Source organism: Salvelinus alpinus, chromosome 17, assembly GCF_045679555.1.
Source record: "Salvelinus alpinus chromosome 17, SLU_Salpinus.1, whole genome shotgun sequence".
Lineage (NCBI taxonomy): Eukaryota > Metazoa > Chordata > Actinopteri > Salmoniformes > Salmonidae > Salvelinus > Salvelinus alpinus.
The window spans coordinates 36,332,093-36,351,536 of NC_092102.1; the positions used below are offsets into that span (position 1 = coordinate 36,332,093).

Genomic DNA, 19,444 nt, shown 5'->3' on the forward strand with positions numbered 1-19,444 from the left:
TATGCCTAACCCTGACCTTAAATTAACACCAAAAAGCACATTTTGGTTTATGATATTTTTTTCCGATATAGCCACTTTGTGACTTTGGTAAATAGTAAAAACCAGGCTGCAGCAAAACTAGCCAGCTAAACAAATGGACAACCAAATTCTTATGCGGGGTTCACAAAAGTTACAGAGCTCTCACTTTTTTCAACATGAATGCGTGCGTTTGATCAAATAAACATCAAACACACACACAAATACATCTATAGTGACTATATTAAAACAAATTTTGATTTGGTCAAATTAACAACAAACACATACATAAATACATCTACAGTGACTAGATTAAAACACATATTTTGAGTGATGATAGAAAAGAGATGGAAGTATTCTTTATTTTATGCACATAGGCTAGCTACAAACATTTCATCAGCATAGTTTGATGAAAATCAATGAAATTAGACACAGGCAGGGTTTACTAATTTAGTCAAATATCATCCAATATTGCAGGAAGAGGAAAACAACATATTTGACCAAGATATTACATGGGTGAAAAAAATACCTGAATCTGAAAATATAAGAGTTTACAGTAATTAGTTGATCGTAAAACTTTTTTTTTTTTACATTTCAAAGTAAAATGCTTGACTAAATAATAAAACTTCCATAAAGAATATATTTCTCAGGAGCGCTTCTTAATGGTTCCGCTGGTGGTACCCAGGGAGATAATAAACTCCATGATGAGTTTGGCCGTCCGGCGAGGCCTCTCCATCACCACAGAGTGGCCACAGTTCTCTAACAGGTCCACCCTGCAACCGGGCAAGGCCTCCGCCACTACCACAGCTCCAGAGACATCCACCACCTGGAGAAGAGAGCAGCTATAAGGTTACTCTTATATATAGCATTCTTTCTTTTTGATACTATTATGAAAACATGGAGGATCATATGATAATATATGCTATTTAGCAGATGCTTTTATCCAAAGGTTGCATACAATTTTGACATATGGGTGGTCCTGGAAATTGAACCCACTATCCTGGCATTGCAAGAGCCATGCTCTTCCAACTGAGCTACAGAGGACCATGGGAAGGCAGGTAACTGTCAACATCATAGATGCAAAATCCCTCTCCTAAAATTGTTTAATTTGGATGCATATGCCTTCTGTCTTTTGGTATATTTACCTGGTCCTGTTTACCCCAAATGACTTGCAAAGGGGCAGTGATCAGCTGCAAATTTTCCTGTAGGGCGTATCTGGAGTTCTCACCCAATAACTCCATGAAAACTGTGGAGAGATTCTAGATTTAGCGAACCTTGTCAAAACGAGCAACCCAACATCTGCGACTATGACCTACATCTTATAATATTTAATGCATTCTTTGGCATAGACATGACAAATATTCATACAGAGAAAAATACCTCAAAACATTTGGCTATGAGACAAAGGAACAGAACAGAGACAGACCTTCTTGATAAAAATCATTGTGTGGAAGGCGAACATCCACCAGTCCTTGAAGAATCTAACATATGAAAGCAGAAAATAACAACAGTCTGATATCATTTTCTATCTGTAGGCATATGAAAGAGGAACATTAGGTAGGCCTTAATGCTTAACGATGAGTGTTTTTTGAGTTCTGTTCGGTTTTGGTTCGATTCTTTTTATTTATGATTTCAGAGCTTTTAATGCAAATTCCAAAGCCCAAAATAGTGAACATTCAATTGTCAAAACATTGAAAATATTCCATTGTCTCTGTCAGCTCCACATTGGGTAAACATCAATAGAAAATTACTATGAAATAATAAAATATTTTGGTTGTGTATATTACTTAGTTTTTATTTGATGACTTTATTATTTTTCATTCCTTAAAGTCATAATTTCATCTCCTCAGGCAGTAGCAGCCAGCCAGACAGACCATCTGACGTCATCTCTGTGCTCCCCATTCTATACTGTCTTTAGTTATCCTATTTAGCTAGGCTAGCCTGCCTAAATATGCTGCAAAGCTGTCTGACAAAATAATTTGACTAGTTCTTCAAAGTAGATAAAGCATACTTTCACGAACTGTCTCTATCCCTCTCCTCTTTGTGTTGTGTACATTCCTCTCTCATGTAATCTGTGTGTATCTAATGTAGCAGGCATTAAAGATTATCCGTCTGTCTGAGCCGGAAAGAACAGGCGCAATGGATTATGGTCATTGTAGTTAATTAACATGTTTCTGAACTAGCTTGAATATTTGCTTAATGAAAACTACAACTCCCTCCATCCGTTCAGCCCTAGTTATTGACTTTATTCTGCTCTTGAATTCATTGATTTCTCTCCAGAGAAACAGCGTGTTGGGATCACCAAACAACAAACCAAATTAAATTAAAATACTTGAACCGACATCTGTCAATTAGTTGTTTAATAATCAAAAAATAATAATTACGAAATGTCAGTTAATCGCTCAGCACTAGAAGGCCTAGGTTATAGCCTTTGCTAGCAATTTTGAAATATTAGCATTAATCTATAAAATTGTGCTGTTAATATTTCTATTAATATTATCTATTATTATGAATATACATTTTTTCGGACTGTTTTCCATGTTATTTGGTTAGTTCTCTTAAAAAGCACCCTCATAGATATGCAATAGACCTATTGCGCTTTGAAAGTGTGAGTGATGGGTGACAGTATTGAATTATGTTATCATACAACTGCCCATAATTCCCTCTGGCCTACACCAATTGGTGGCCAAGGGTTTGCCTTAGGACGCAAAGGTGCATCATGAGTCAAGGAGATGGTCTGATGATCTTAGTAACAACAGACCAAGCTAGATATGGGGGGAGGTTTTAGTGGGTGGAATATTAGGACAATTGGAGGTTTACACAGTTGTAGCTACAGTATGCTTAACAGTGCAAATATTATGGTAAACTATATGGACACTTAATAATCATGGTGCTTTTTAATGCTAAGTTTACAAACATTTGTTGTGGTAAGTATAATTGAAACTTGGGTATCATTATGGTAAGTGGGGAAATAAGTACACTACCGGTCAAAAGTTTTAGAACACTTACTCATTCAAAGTATTTTTCTTCTTTTTTTTTTTTTAACTATTTTCTACATTCTAGAATAATACCAAAGACATCAAAACTATGAAATAACACATATGGAATCATGTACTAACCAAAAAAGTGTTAAACAAATAAAAATCTATTTTATATTTGAGATTCTTCAAATAGCCACCCTTTGCCTTGATGACAGCTTTGCACACTCTTGGCATTCTCTCAACCAGCTTCATGAGGTATCAAATCAAATCAAATTTTATTGGTCACATACACATGATTAGCAGATGTTAATGCGAGTGTAGCGAAATGCTTGTGCTTCTAGTTCCGACCATGCAGTACAATCTAACAAGAGGAGGACCAAGAGGAAGACCCAGGGAAAGACCAAGAGGAAGAGATCGCCTCCGCTCAAGCCGAAAGGGAGACGTTGCTGTTAAAAAAATGGCAAAATCAAATGGTCCCCCGTGGCCTATCGCGACCAGGCCCGTGTGATCTGCCACCCTGGCCCGGCCATGACTCCGGGCCCCACAGCCTATGCCGTGTTGCGTGCCCATGACATCGCGTCCACCTTCCACCTGTTCGCCACACCGGCAATAGAAAGGATAATTTTGGACATGACAAATCTGCAGGGGGCGCGAAAATATGGCGACGGCTGGTGAGCCATGGACGCCACTGACCTGCGTGCCTACATAGAGCTGCTAATCCTACAGGCCCCAAGGTGAGGCCGCGGCCAGCCTATGGGACGCGAAGAGCGGCAGGACCATATTCCGTGCCACCATGCCGCTCAAGGTCTTTCACAAGTACTCCAGGCTGCTACGATTCGACGACCGCCAGTCGAGACCCGCGAGACTTGCGACAGACAAACTTGCAGCCATAAGAGAGGTCTGGGACCAGTGGGAGGAGCGGCTGCCAGCTCTCTACAACCCAGGGCCTGACGTGACAGTGGACGAGCAACTGGTCCCGTTCTGAGGTACTGTGTATACATGTGTGTGTGTATATATGTATGTATAGAGAGGTATTATATGTATAACATAGCACTTATTGTCCCCAAGTAGCCGGTAATGACGCTAATCTGTTCTCCCCGCCAAAGGCTGCTGTCCTTTCCGACAGTACATTCCCAGCAAGCCAGCGAAATATGGCATCAAGTCATGGGTGGCCTGCGACGTGAAATCCAGCTACGCTTGGAAGATGCAAGGCGGCCAGCGGAGGCCCCGAGAAGAACCAGGGGATGCGCGTTGTTCTCGATCTGACAAAGGGACTGAGTGGTCACAATGTCACGTGTGACAATTTCTTCACCTCCTATGAACTTGGACAGCAGCTCCTCAAGAGGAACCTCACCATGGTCGGCACGGTGCGAAAGAACAAGGCCGAGCTCCCGCCGGCGCTGCTCGCGTCAAAGGGCAGACAGGTCTTGTCCTCAAGGTTTGCCTTCACGCCCACCACCACTCTAGTGTCCTACCTGGCAAAGAAAAAGAAGAACGTGCTACTTCTGAGTACGCTGCACACAGAGGCCGACATTAGCGATCTCCGCGACAGGAAGCCGGCCATCATCCTAGACTACAACTGCAACAAAGGTGGCGTGGACAACCTAGACAAGGTGGTTGGAACCTACAACTGCAGACGGATGACTGCCCGCTGGCCCCTGGTCATCTTCCACAACATCCTTGACGTGTCCTCCTACAATGCCTTTGTCATATGGCGAGAGATCAAGTCTAACTGGATGCCTCGGAAGCGGAACAAGAGAAGGGTGTTCCTGGAGCAGCTGGGAAAGGCACTTGTGAAGCCATTGATCCAAAGAAGGCAGCATCTCCCCCACACGGAAGCGGCGTCAGCACTTGTCAAAGCCGTCCAGAGTGCAACGGCACGTCAACAACCTGAGGAGCCCGCCACTGCCCCAGCCACTGGCCGAGCCACTGACCCGCCCACTGTCCCAGCCGGGGAAAGTAAGAGGAAGAGGTGTCAGCTCTGCCCACCAAAGAAGGACTCTAAGACACACACGGTGTGCTGCAGATGTAAGAAATACATCTGCAAAGGCTGTTCACACGCATACTGTCACACTTGTGCCCATCGGGCATTTAGCCAAGACGGGACAGGGTGACCCGGAGACACGGGGTGTAGAAATAATACGAGGATGACGGGAGGGTCAACAGTCTGATGGCCTTGAGATAGAAGCTGTTTTTCAGTCTCTCGGTCCCAGCTTTGATGCACCTGTACTGACCTCGCCTTCTGGATGATAGCGGGGTGAACAGGCAGTGGCTCGGGTGGTTGTTGTCCTTGATGATCTTTTTGGCCTTCCTGTGACATCGGGTGGTATAGGTGTCTTGGAGGGCAAGTAGTTTGCCCCCGGTGATGCGTTGTACAGACCTCACTACCCTCTGGAGAGCCTTGCGGTTGTGAGCGGAGCAGTTGCCGTACCAGGCTGTGATACAACCTGACAGGATGCTCTCGATTGTGCATCTGTAAAAGTTGGTGACAAACCAAATTTCTTCAGCCTCCTGAGGTTGAAGAGGCGCTGTTGTGCCTTCTTCACCACGCTGTCTGTGTGGGTGGACCATTTCAGTTTGTCCGTGATGTTTATGCCGAGGAACTTAAAACTTTCCACCTTCTCCACTACTGTCCCGTCAATGTGGATGGGGGCGCTCCCTCTGCTGTTTCCTGAAGTCCACGATCATCTCCTTTGTTTTGTTGATGTTGAGTGTGAGGTTGTTTTCCTGATACCACACTCCGAGGGCCCTCTCCCCCTCCCTGTAGGCCGTCTCGTCGTTGTTGGTAATCAAGCCTACCACTGTAGTGTCATCTGCAAACTTGATGATTGAGTTGGAGGCGTGCATGGCCATACAGTCATGGGTGAACAAGGAGCACAGGAGAGGGCTTGTGGGGCCCCAGTGTTGTGGGGCCCCAGTGTTGAGGATCAGTGGGGTGGAGATGTTGTTTCCTACCCTCACCACCTGGGTGCGGCCCATCAGAAAGTCCAGGACGCAGTTGCACAGGGCGAGGTCGAGACCAAGGGTCTCGAGCGTAATGACGAGTTTGGAGGGCACTATGGTGTTAAATGCTGAGCTGTAATCAATGAACATCATTCTTACATAGGTATTCCTCTTGTCCAGATGGGTTAGGGCAATGTGCAGTGTGATTGCGATTGTGATTGCGTCGTCTGTGGACCTATTGGGGCGGTAAGCAAATTGGAGTGGGTCTAGGGTGTCAGGTAGGTTGGAGGTGATATGATCCTTGACTAGTCTCTCAAAGCACTTCATGATGACGGAAGTGAGTGCTACGGGGCGATAGTCATTTAGCTCAGTTACCTTCGCTTTCTTAGGAACAGGAACAATGGTGGCCCTCTTGAAGCATGTGGGAACAGCAGACTGGGATAGGGATTGATTGAACATGTCCGTAAACACACCAGCCAGCTGGTCTGAGTATTGCTCTGAGGACGCGGCTAGGGATGCCGTCTGGGCCGGCAGCTTTGTGACGGTTAACACTTTTAAATGTTTTGCTCCCTTTGGCTGCGGTGAAGGAGAGTCCGCAGGTTTTGGTAGCGGTCCGTGTCGGTGGCACTGTATTGTCCTCAAAGCGAGCGAAGAAGTTGTTTAGTTTGTCTGGGAGCAAGACATTGGGGTCCGCAACGGGGCTGGTTTTCTTTTTGTAGTCCGTGATTGACTGTAGACCCTGCCACATTCCTCTCATGTCTGAGCCTTTGAATTGCGACTCTATGTCTCTATACTGACACTTAGCTTGTTTGATTGCCTTGCGGAGGGAATAGCTACACTGTTTGTATTCGGGTCATGTTTCCAGTCGCCTTGCCCTGATTAAAAGCAGTGGTTCGCGCTTTCAGTTTTGCGCGAATGCTGCCATCAATCCACGGTTTCTGGTTGGGGAATGTTTTAATAGTCGCTGTTGGTACAACATCACCGATGCACTTGCTAATAAACTCGCTCAATCAGCGTATACATCGATGTTGTTGTTCGACGCTATCCGGAACATATCCCAGTCCACGTGATCGAAGCAATCTTGAAGCATGGAATCAGATTGGTCAGACCAGCGTTGAACAGACCTGAGCATGGGCGTTTCCTGTTTTAGTTTCTGTCTATAGGCTGGGAGCAACAATATGGAGTAGTGGTCAGATTTGCCGAAAGCAGGGCGAGGGATGGCTTTGTATGCGTATTTTCCGGATTGACTGACCAACATGTCTTAAAGTAGTGATTTACTGTCGTTTCACTTTGCTTATTTGAGCTGTTCTTGCCATAATATGGACTTGGTCTTTTACCAAATAGGGCTATCTTCTGTATACCACCCCTACCTTGTCACAACACAACTGATTGGCTCGAACACACCTCTTTTCGTAAACATCCAATGAATTGTAGAGCGCCAAATTCAAAATAATTACTACAAATATTTAATTTCATGAAATCACAAGTGCAATATACCAAAACACAGCTTAGCTTGTTGTTAATCCACCTGTCGTGTCAGATTTTGAAAATATGCTTTACAGCGAAAGCAATCCAAGCGTTTGTGTGAGTTTATCGATCACTAGACAAAACATTACAAACACCTAGCAGCAATGTAGATTGGTCACGAAAGTCAGAAAAGCAATAAAATGAATCGCTTACCTTTGATGATCTTCGGATGTTTGCACTCCCGAGACTACCAGTTACACAATAAATGTTCCTTTTGTTCGATAAAGATTATTTTTTTCTCCAAAAACCTCCATTTTGTTGGCGCGTTATGTTCAGTAATCCACAGGCTCAGGCAGGTCATGAAGGGCAGACGAAAATTCCAAATAGTATCCGTAAAGTTCGTAGAAACATGTCAAAGTTTTTTCTAATCAATCCTCAGGTTGTTTTTAACATAAATAATCGATAATATTTAAACCGGACGGTAAACTGTTCAATACAAGAGATAAAGAAAATGTCGAGCTACCACTTTCGCACGCATTAACTAATCGAAGGACATCTGGCTATCCACTGACGCGATTTGATAAATCTCGCTAATTTTTCAGAATAAAAGCTTGAACCTATGTCTAAAGACTGTTCACACCCTGTGGAAGACATAGGAAAAGGAATCTGGTTGATATCCCTTTAATGGAGGAAAGGCAGGCAATGGAACAGGGATTTTTCAAAATAAGAGGCACTTCCGGGTTGGATTTCCTCAGGTTTTTGCCTGCAAAATCAGTTCTGTTATACTCACAGACAATATTTTGACAGTTTCGGAAACTTTAGAGTGTTTTCTATCCTAATCTGTCAATTATATGCATATTCTAGCATCTGGGCCTGAGAAATAGGCAGCTTACATTGGGAACGTTATTTTTCCAAACATAAAAATACTGCCCTCTAGCTTCAAGAGGTTATTAAGAAGGAAAGAAATTCCACAAATTAACTTGTAACAAGGTACACCTGTTAATTGAAATGCATTCCAGGTGACTGTCTCATGAAGCTGGTTGAGATAAATAAGTACAAATGTGCCTTTATTTGACTAGGCAAGTCAGTTAAGAACAAATGCTTATTTTAAAATGACAGCCTACCCCGGCCAAACCCTCCCCTAACCCCCCTTAGACTGCTGCGCCACTCGGGAATGCCAAGAGTGCACAACACTGTCATCAAGGCAAATGGTGGGGGATGGGTTACATTTTTTTTGTTTTTAAATAAAGTAGGCCTAGACCTATGGATCAGTCTGATTACTCCACCTGTCGAGGGATCTTAAAGCGGACATGGGAGCAAAGCCTGAGCATATCCTCCATCTCCTCTGGCGTGGACGGAATCAGTGGGATGCTCAGAGTGTAATGGCTGTGCTCAAGGTCCTGCAGATGATTGTCAAATTTTGTCTCACAGGGGTATCGTATACCTAGGGGGTGAAGACATATTGATACTTTTTTTCTGATCAGACTGATTTTTCCCTGAATCTCTCTCTCTCTCACACACACACACACACACACACACACACACACACACACACACACACACACACACACACACACACACACACACACACACACACACACACACACACACACACACACACACACACACACACACACACACACACACACACACACACAGTGATTTCGCAATATTGTGATAATGTGTGACTGACCTGCTGGACAGATAAGGGTGATGCTACAGATTTCGGAGGGGAAGCTGGCTGCGTACACCCCTGCCACATTGCCCCCCATGGAGGTCCCGACCAGATGGAAGGGCTTCCTGTTCAGTCGAACGTTCTCCACAAACTGCATAAGGAGTACAAAATAGAAACTCTGATGCTACGACACGTGGTTACTTATTGTGACATAACTTAAGACAACTCTTCTTGTCCCCATTCGTGGTCACCAATGCAATCTTTGATTATCTTTCATGCTGTGTATCGGGTGAGCGTATGTTGTTCCGATGTGGTGACAGGACCAAGACCCACCTGATGAATCCTCTTGACCTGGCCTTGGATGGAGTAGTCCTCTGAGTTGGTACGAGTGGTTCCCTCATGGCCAGGCATATCCACGCACAGTATGTGCAGGTGTTTGGGTAGATACTGCATGCCATAGATACATGTCACAAAACTTGATATTTACCTTTTTATGGGAATCAACTATACACGCTAATACCTACTATTACAGTAGTAAAGATAACAACTACTTTACCAGCCCACATAATACTAGGTGATTTATGGATTATGTTACCTTGACCATAGTGAGCCATGTGTCTTTGTGAGCAGAGAAACCATGTAGCATGAGGATGGATGGTCTGAACCCTGGCTTCCCTCTGTAAGAGTAACAGAAGCGGTACCCCCCACAGTCTGCATAGCGCACCTGTAGACCCAGGGTCCTCCTCCAGTACCTATTGAGGAATTGATAAATACTGTTTCTCTTTCTCTCTGAGTCTCTCTCTGCAACATGTAGAGAGAGATGAGTGTTTTGCTCTTTTACTGTTTCTATTTTGGATTTCCCTTTTAGCAAGAGCAAGAATGTCTTTAGAGCTTTGTTATGACTCATGCTGCATGTTGCACCTGAGCAGGAAAAAGAGACGTGAATCTGACTGTGGTGTAGCGCAGGATGTGGTTATAGGGTTACTGAAGGCTAGAATCAAGCTTTTCTACTATTATAGTGCAGTTTATTCAGTGGTGGGTGGGATCTCTTTTATGCAGATGTCTAAAGGAGGTGAAAAGGGTACAAAAAATAATCTCTCCCTTTAGCAACCTTCCTTTCTAATCCATAAAACTGTCTATAAGAATTTGACACCACACAAGAGGAGTGAAATACAGCACTATACCTTACCAGTAATATATTTTGATGAGGGCTGAGGGCCAGAGGATAAAAGAGGCCACAAAAGACAGAATAGGAATGGCCAACGTTGCACCAGCAAGGACCAACAAGTTCACCATATCTAAATCCGCGGCCATGGCTCCCCTGTTCGAAATCAACACACACACTGTTATACACATTATGCCTACTGTATAGTTATGGGTTAGTACCAGTAGTTCTGATTTGACCTTCCCTGGGGGGGGGGGGGGGGGGGGGGTAAAATATCAGGGGAGGGACATGGGATAATATGTAGTAGGCCTAATCAATTTAATCCTACTAAAATGGCTATAAAATGTGTAATAAATGAAGAAAGAAACTTACTTGATATGATGTGTTTTTTATTCTCTTTGAATAACTGTCATGGGTCGGTTTAGTATGGGAATCTACCAGAAGAGCTCAATCAGCTTCGTTGATCTGTCTGCCTAACGACCCAGTTGACCCAGATGTGAGATGCGTGGAAATTATTTATTTGCCTGGTTATCTTCTCTTGAATGTTAAGTTCAACTGGAATTGAGTACGTTGACGGCAGTCCTACTAGTCACTGGTTTATAGAGAGCTCCTATTGATCTGTTGCTAAATAATTGTGTCAATTTTTTAAAGGGGACGCACACGTTTCCCTCTGTGATGTATTACAGTTCAAAGATGCCATGTTCATGACCTTTATTGCTTCACATTAGGGAAATAATTTGCTTTGTTGTAGTTGCATGTTTCACTGAATTTTTTACAATATGGCTCCAAATGTTTCTATTCGCAAGTGAATTCATATTATTCCAAATGACACATAATTCATAGAATCAGTCAATACTTATCCCTTTAACCCTATTCTTAACAGGCTGGTAGAGCATGTTGTCAGTGGACACAAATCGTCATTTGAACTTGATTGGTTAACTCCCCCAGCCCTCCTGTACCAATTTCCACAATTTGTATCCTTATTGGTTGCTGCAGTTCAGTGTTTGCAAATTGCTATTCTAATGTGATATTCCTAATCACCATCTTTTGACTTCTCAGCCGCCTGGTAGAGCTCTGTATGTTTTTCCAGAAGAGACAGTGTACCGGAGAAACTGGGAGTCAAGAAGCAGGAGGTGAGTTTAATAATATAAGAAACAGAACGATACAAAACAGAAGTTGCGTCTGGACATGAAACACATAACCAATACTGCCTGGGGAATGGAGGCAAGGGAGTGACAGATATAGGGGAGGTAATCAGTGTAGTGAGTCCAGGTGTGCCTCATAATGAGGCGCAGGTGCGCGTAATGATGATGCCAGGCATGTGTAATGATGATTGCCAGGACCAGTGGTTAGTAAACCGACGACGTCGAGAGCTGGAGAGGGGGAGTAGACGTGACAGACAGTTAAAGGGTTAAACATTCAGTTAAATGTGTCTATAGTCTGAGTGATGTAATTTATGCAATACAAAGCAAACTAAGTCCATTCAAAGTGTTGAAATAAAATATATAATGTAAAAAAACAAGTGTTTATAGTTTTTTTACAGTATAAAAGCATCTATTGACTAAGAACTCTAGTTGCCCAAATATAACAGAAGACTGCAATGATTGCTATACATCCAAGAATCAGATTCAGATGGATATGCATCATTTTTTTCTCTCGATGATAAGTATTATAATTAATTGCTGTAAAGAATTGCTTTCATGCACTCCATTTCCCAAACTCCTCCACTCTCCCCCTCTCCTTATAATCTCTTTGCTCTGGGATTTATGTTGTCTAGCCCCAGAATGAGACTCCTTTATGCGGTGTCAGGAGTTCACCTATGGGTCATGATAGGGGCTGTATCAAATGTTTGATGTATTATAATAATTGATTATGCTGTATTAATAGAAGGGGAGGGGTTATAAGACCCCACCCTCATTACACTTATAGGGTCCTAGACTACAGATTAACAATATATATTCATTATAGAGGTTTAGTGTTGTTCTAGAGTTGTTTTCTGGCATCTATGCCTCTTATAAAAGAGACCCCTCTGAGAAATGTGTGACTGAGACAGAACTCTGCAGGGGAGTGTAGGAGATAAGAGACTAGTCAGACATTCCACAATAAATTAACTGGAGTGGACATTTTTTGCCTAGGCCTTAGAAAACACTGGAACTATTATATCTCTCTTGCAAGTTTATATAGCTGTATATGCATGGGCTTGGTCTGAAGAGTATAAGGTAATGACGTATGCAGTGACATCACAAGGGCTGGACTTCAGGTTTAATAAAATAACTTGGGACCTTTTATATTTTGCAGGACTTACTCAGAAACATGCATTAGGTTCCTGATGTCAACATCTGTCTGCAATTACATTAAAGGTTTTTGAATGATTGAATTAAAGATATTGTAATGATAATGTCACCAATGTATCAATGATTGTCAAGGAAACAAACCCCAACAGAGGCAATGACATGGAAAGGAGACCCTGGAATATACTCCTCCCCCCACTTCAGAGCCAATATATAGCTGCCCCCTCCTTGAAAACATAGTTGATATCATAGCCATTGTTGCCAAGGTGTTTGACACGTCCTCACACCACAGTGGGACCATGCAGCCCCACCAGAAGCAAGTTAACACCTAGGACAAAAGACAAGATCATAAAAATAATCAATGCATTAATGTTTTGTATACATTGTATCTTCTATATTTGTCTTAAACAATAGAGTCACTTCCGCTGCATATAGAGTGATATTGTTGGGGAAATTGACTGTTACTAAATTGAAGAGGAATTTCTCTCCCTCTCTCAGACACACACCTCAGCAATTCAGTGAGATAATGAGCCCCTCCTTTACAGCTCACAGAGATTCAAGGTCATTGAGCTTCACACAAATCAAATTTTATTGGTCACATACACATGGTTAGCAGATATTAATGCGAGTGTAGCGAAATGCTTGTGCTTCTAGTGCCGACATTGCAGTAATATCTAACACTTCCAACAACTACTTAATACACACAAATCTAAAGGGGTGAATGAGAATCTGTACATATAAATATATAGATGAGCGATGGCCGATCGGCATAGACAAGGTGCAATAAATACAGTATATACATAATGTAAGATACGTAAACATTGTTAAAGTGGCATTATTTGAAGTGTCCAGTTATCTATTTATTAAAGTGTCCAGTGATTGGGTCTCAATGTAGGCAGCAGCCTCTGAGTTAGGGATTGCTGTTTAGCACTCTGATGACCTTGAGATTGAAAAACAGCTTCTGTCTCTCGGTTCCAGCTTTGATGCACCTGTACTGACCTCGCCTTCTGGATGGTAGCGGTGTAAACAGGCAGTGGCTCAGGTGGTTGTTGTCCTTGATCTTTTTGGCCTTCCTGTGACATCGGGCACTGTAGGTGTCATGGAGAGCAAGTAGTACAGCCCCTGTGATGCGTTGTACAGACTGCACCACCCTCTAGAGAGCCTTGCGGTTGAGGGCGGTACAGTTGCCGTACCAGGCTGTGATACAGCCAGACAGGATGCTCTCGATTGTGCATCTGTAAAAGTTAATCAGGTTTTTGGGTGACTAGCCAAATTTCTTCAGCCTCCTGAGGTTGAAATGGCACTGTTGTGCTTTCTCCCCACACTGTGTGGGTGGACCATTTCAGTTTGTCTGTGATATGTACTCAGAGGAACTTAACTTTCCACCTTCTCCACTGCTGTCCCTTCGATGTGGATAGTGGGGTGCTCCCTCATCTGTTTCCTAAAGTCCACGATCATCTCCTTTGTTTTGTTGACGTTGAGTGTGAGGTTCTTTTCCTGACACCACACTCCAAGTGCCCTCACCACCTCCGTGTAGGCTGTCTCGTTGTTGTTGCCCACAACTGTTGTGTCATCTGCAAACTTGATTGAGTTGGAGGCGCGCATGGCCATGCAGTCATGGGTGAACAGGGAGTACAGGAGAGGGCTGAGAACGCACCCTTGTGGGGCCACAGTGTTGAGGGTCAGCGAAGTAGAGATGTTTCCTACATTCAACACCCGGGGGCAGCCCATTAAAAAGTCCAGGACCCAATTGCACAGGGCAGGGTTGAGACCCAGGGCCTCCAGCTTTATGATGAGCTTGGAGGGTGCTATGGTGTTGAATGCTGAACTGCAGTCAATGAACAGCATTCTTGCATCGTCTGTGGACCTGTTGGGGCGGTATGCAAACTGAAGTGGGTCTAGGGTGGCCGGTAAGGTGGAGGTGATATGATCCTTGACTAGTCTCTCAAAGCACTTCATGACAGAAGTGAGTGCTATGTGGCAGTAGTCATTTACATTTACATTTAAGTCATTTAGCAGACGCTCTTATCCAGAGCGACTTACAAATTGGTGCATTCACCTTATGATATCCAGTGGAACAACCACTTTACAATAGTGCATCTAACTCTTTTAAGGGGGGGGGAGGTTAGAAGGATTACTTTATCCTATCATAGGTATTCCTTAAAGAGGTGGGGTTTCAGGTGTCTCCGGAAGGTGGTGATTGACTCCGCTGACCTGGCGTCGTGAGGGAGTTTGTTCCACCATTGGGGTGCCAGAGCAGCGAACAGTTTTGACTGGGCTGAGCGGGAACTGTACTTCCTCAGAGGTAGGGAGGCGAGCAGGCCAGAGGTGGATGAACGCAGTGCCCTTGTTTGGGTGTAGGGCCTGATCAGAGCCTGAAGGTACGGAGGTGCCGTTCCCCTCACAGCTCCGTAGGCAAGCACCATGGTCTTGTAGCGGATGCGAGCTTCAACTGGAAGCCAGTGGAGAGAGCGGAGGAGCGGGGTGACGTGAGAGAACTTGGGAAAGTTGAACACCAGACGGGCTGCGGCGTTCTGGATGAGTTGTAGGGGTTTAATGGCACAGGCAGGGAGCCCAGCCAACAGCGAGTTGCAGTAATCCAGACGGGAGATGACAAGTGCCTGGATTAGGACCTGCGCCGCTTCCTGCGTGAGGCAGGGTCGTACTCTGCGAATGTTGTAGAGCATGAACCTACAGGAACGGGTCACCGCCTTGATGTTAGTTGAGAACGACAGGGTGTTGTCCAGGATCACGCCAAGGTTCTTAGCACTCTGGGAGGAGGACACAATGGAGTTGTCAACCGTGATGGCGAGATCATGGAACGGGCAGTCCTTCCCCGGGAGGAAGAGCAGCTCCGTCTTGCCGAGGTTCTTTAGTTCAGTTATTTTTGCCTTGGGTACCAGAACAATAGTGGCCATCTTGAAGCATGTGGTGACAGCAGACTGGGATAGAGATTGATTGAAAAAGTCCATAAACACACCAGCCAGCTGGTCTGTGTATGCTCTGAGACTCTCTAGGCTGTACATGCATGCCATGATTGGATACTAACAACCTATATTAATTGGGTAATTATTAACTATCACCTATAATAACCAGCATATTACTAACACTTAGTAACAAAAGCACTGTGAAGTGTCACTGAGTCAGTAGAGAAATTAGCTGATTTAGCAGAAGGGGAGGAGGTAATAGAGAAAACAGATGGCTCATATGAGACTGGTGTTATTCTCTCACCAAGATAAAAAAAAAAAAAAAAAAACTTTGCCTACTTCCCCAGATGCTACTCATACATTTATGAAATTGTTTCTCACAATAGTTGGATGTATCGTTTCACATATATTCCCGGACCATACAATCTTGTTTCGATGATTTGAACACTTCCTTAGACAGCTGCAAGCTTGTTTTTGTCTGACATGCTTATCTTCCCTGGTCTATGCTCAATGTCATTCATATTTTACACACGGCCTACCCACCTTTCTGAATTGACCAATCAAGTAGCATCTTGTATGTCAACCGAGGGAGGACCTTTTATGGCCTCACCTAAAGATTACAGGTACAATATGTCATTGCCATTTGTGTATATTCTTCCAGTGTACCTAATGGTATTAAAGTTGAAATGAAGTTCCGATTGTTGTACTCACCATTCTTTCATTAGGGTTTAAAACTTACAATATAATTCATTGTGTAATATAATGTTAAAACCATGTATTAGAAAGATTACGTTTTACTACAGTCTTTGCTGTTGAGCCAATTTTAGCGGGGAGTCATCCTGAGACAAAGGTCTCTTTTACAGATGAGCTCTAATACCAAAAACATATACATTAATACAATATGAAAAGCAAAGCAGAGATGAAAAACAGTCAAAGAAAAACAAAGACTGGGTATGGTAACTAAGTTATTAATGAATGACGTTAGGTAAAGTTTTCGTATGAGAATTCAAAGAACCTACTTTCAAATACAGAATGCATTGACGTGTACTGAACCCGTCGGCCGTAATTAAGTGTAGTGCGTTTAGATAAAATGCATAATTTTGTAAATGCATCAAACACTTGTGGCTTTCATGTGCAAGCTTCAAATAAAACCTGTCAATAATTGTTTATTTAACTAGGCAAGTCAGTTAAGAACAAATTCTTATTTACAATGACAGCCTAGGAACAGTGGGTTAACTGTCTTGTTCAGGGGCAGAACAGATATTTACCTTGTCAGTTCGGGGATTCAATCTAGCAACCATTTGGTTACTGGCCCAATACTCTAACCACTAGGCTACCTGAGAGGTTGGTTTAATTATTTACTGTACTGTCTACTTAATTATTTTGACCTTACATTCATGTGAAGTAATCAGACTTGGTTTAGTCAATTAGAAGCCTGGTTAAGTTTTTTGGCCAATTACGTGAACTCTGGGTTTGCTGTTGCAAGGAACTTTTTGGGGCTCTGGGACTCCTGCCTCTGCTCAAGCTGAGAGGGGAAGATGACACTGTTATTGAGCTTAAAGTTGTACATAGAGATTTCGAATTGCACTTAGCAAAAATACTTTCTTACTCTTAGATTTTTATTTCCTTATATTGTGATTGATTGTGTGACTGATAATTTAGATTTACTAGTATCCAAGTCAAATTGTATTCAGTGTGTGGTTGTATTTTCCTTAAGTCACTTTCGTATTGCATGGGAGAACTTTCTGGAGACATATATTTAAGTCATAGATTACTATTAGTAATATAACTAGTCTAGTTTTTTCCCCTATCGACTACATTTTGTTAATTTACTGAGATTATTCCCATGCTGATTCATCCGAGCCTGTGGTGAGAGGGTTACACTTGCATGATCAAGGAAGTCAAAAACAGAGCTACAGTACAATCTTTAAAAGGAGATCTTTGATCTCTGTCCCCATCTTTAGCTCCATGTAGGCTCACCAGCTTTACTGCAGTCTACATTGAAGATGTTTCTCCTTCCCATACAGGCTTCACTCAGGACTGGCCCGCTACTGACAACCTTACAGGTATCAGACTGGAAGGAGGACCATAGAGAGGACGCAAAACAGCCATTAATTACTCTTCCTCATCAGATGACCTGTGATGGGTGATAAAATGTTACGATATTATCCGTATGTAGTTTGTGCGCCTAATTTACCCCTCTAAATGAGATATGAAAGACAGTAAACCTCCATAAAATAATAGGACTGATTGATACCTTTGGTCTGTCCCGACCCTGATGCATCATCTCCAGCAGAGCCATACAATGGCACCAGGTAAGGACTGTGAATGACGAGCACTCTGAACATTGAATTTGACTGACACTTCATAGTCCCATAGCGCACAAATTGGCCCAGCGTCATTAGGGTTTGGCCTGGGTAAGCCGTCATTATAAATAAGAAATTGTTCTTAACCGACTTGCCTAGTTAAATTTAAAAAAGTCACCAAGAGGAAAAGCATAATTTTTGGTGAATCTGTTTTACATTGAATGCGTCAGGGGACAATGTGGAGGTGAGGCCTATTTTTCTATACCTGGTTCCTGAGCAACGTAGGAGATCCCACAGGAGCCATCTTCCCTTTCCTCAAAGGTGGGCTGCGCCTGACCTGGGCCCTCCATTACCGGCACCTGCCTCTCGAGCCCAGATAATGAAATCAGCTGCACAGAAAGAAAGATACAACACATGTGCAAGGCACACACAAACTAGAACGTCTGCACTCAGTACAGTACCATAGAACCACATGCATTTATGTGTACTTTAACTTCTTGCAACTATAGGGGGTGCTGTTCCGCATTAGCATATTTTGGTCTCCAAATTAAACGGCCTATTGCTCAATTCTTGATCGTACAATATGCATATCCTTACTAATATTGGATAGAAAACACTGTCTAGTTTCTAAAACCGTTTTAATTATGTCTGTGGGTGACCCAGAACTCCCTCTACAGCAAAAATCCTGACATGACTTGCGAAGGTCTGAGAATTATCCTCTGATCTGGGTTCAGTTTTAAAGCCTGTGTATATCCTATGGCTGGAATTGAACTGCACCCGCCTTCCCCTGGATGTCAGTAACCAATGAGAAGTGGAATGGTCTGTCTGCGTAGCTGTCCGAGGTTATAAAGCCGGATGGAACGAGAGTACCTTTCTTTGTCTCGTTCGTCATGGCGCCTGGCAAGAAGTCAGGATGAAATTTTGGAACGCTCAGTTATCGACCAGAGATGTATCCGTCTGTAATTTAATTAAATATAGGTGTTAGAAACATCATAACGATGTTATTTGAAACCGATTTATATCAGTTTATGCGAGTATAGTGCTATTTTTCTGAATTTCCTTTGTATCTAGTTTGAGGATTTGGACATGTGTGTGCGACATAGCTAATGGTAGCAGCTAGTTCCAAAGGTGAAGAGGACGTTTTACAACAAAGCAACTATTCTTTTGAAGAAAAGACACATTGCCCAAGATACTGATGGAAGCTCGTCCAAAAGTAGGAACTATTTATGATGTTATTATGTATTTATGTGGAAAAATGTCATAGTGTTTGCGCGCCACTTTTGCAGGCACTGGTCTGGCTGCAACGCACACTATATGTCTAGTAACGTTAATTTTAAAAATCTAACATAGCGATTGCATTAAGAACTAATTTATCTTTCGATTGTTGTCCAACTTATATTTTTTAGTCAAGTTTATGAATAGTATTTTTATAAGAATAGGCGCTAATCCAAAATGGCGCCGGCCAGAATACATGCAATGTTTGTAGTGATTACATAGTATAACCACGATTTGTGCTGCTAAATATGCACATTTTCGAACAAAAGCTATATGCATTGTGTAATATGATGTTACAGGTCTGTCATCTGATGAAGTATATCAAGGTTAGTCAAATTATATATCTTTTGTTGGGTTGTTACGATCGCTAACATTTACAGCTGGTAAATGCGGTTGTGA

At 42.9% G+C, this 19,444-nt stretch overlaps 1 protein-coding gene and 1 pseudogene across 1 annotated transcript; one reads left to right on the top strand and one right to left on the bottom strand.

Moving 5' to 3' along the window:
• Positions 1-339: 339 nt before the first annotated feature.
• abhd6b (abhydrolase domain containing 6, acylglycerol lipase b) lies at positions 340-18,120 on the bottom strand. The gene is made up of 8 exons (XM_071346759.1): positions 18,036-18,120; positions 9,677-9,882; positions 9,415-9,528; positions 9,100-9,232; positions 8,693-8,850; positions 1,442-1,496; positions 1,161-1,261; positions 340-841 (listed from the first exon to the last, which is right to left on the bottom strand). Exons 1-8 carry the CDS (start codon positions 18,118-18,120, stop codon positions 662-664), a joined length of 1,032 nt encoding a protein of 343 aa, XP_071202860.1. The 3' UTR covers positions 340-661.
• LOC139543198 (piggyBac transposable element-derived protein 4-like) lies at positions 3,453-5,110 on the top strand (annotated as a pseudogene).
• Positions 18,121-19,444: the final 1,324 nt, after the last annotated feature.

What these genes read in the sequence shown, in the direction of transcription:
- abhd6b (XM_071346759.1), bottom strand. Translation starts at nt 18,120, where the DNA reads ATGGAGGGCCCAGGTCAGGCGCAGCCCACCTTTGAGGAAAGGGAAGAT. An exon ending in CACCCTTATCTGTCCAGCAG is followed by an intron (nt 8,851 to 9,099) that starts GTCAGTCACACA and finishes TTCACCCCCTAG; the next exon opens with GTATACGATACCCCTGTGAG. An exon ending in GCTTTAAGATCCCTCGACAG is followed by an intron (nt 1,497 to 8,692) that starts GTGGAGTAATCA and finishes TTCATATGTTAG; the next exon opens with ATTCTTCAAGGACTGGTGGA.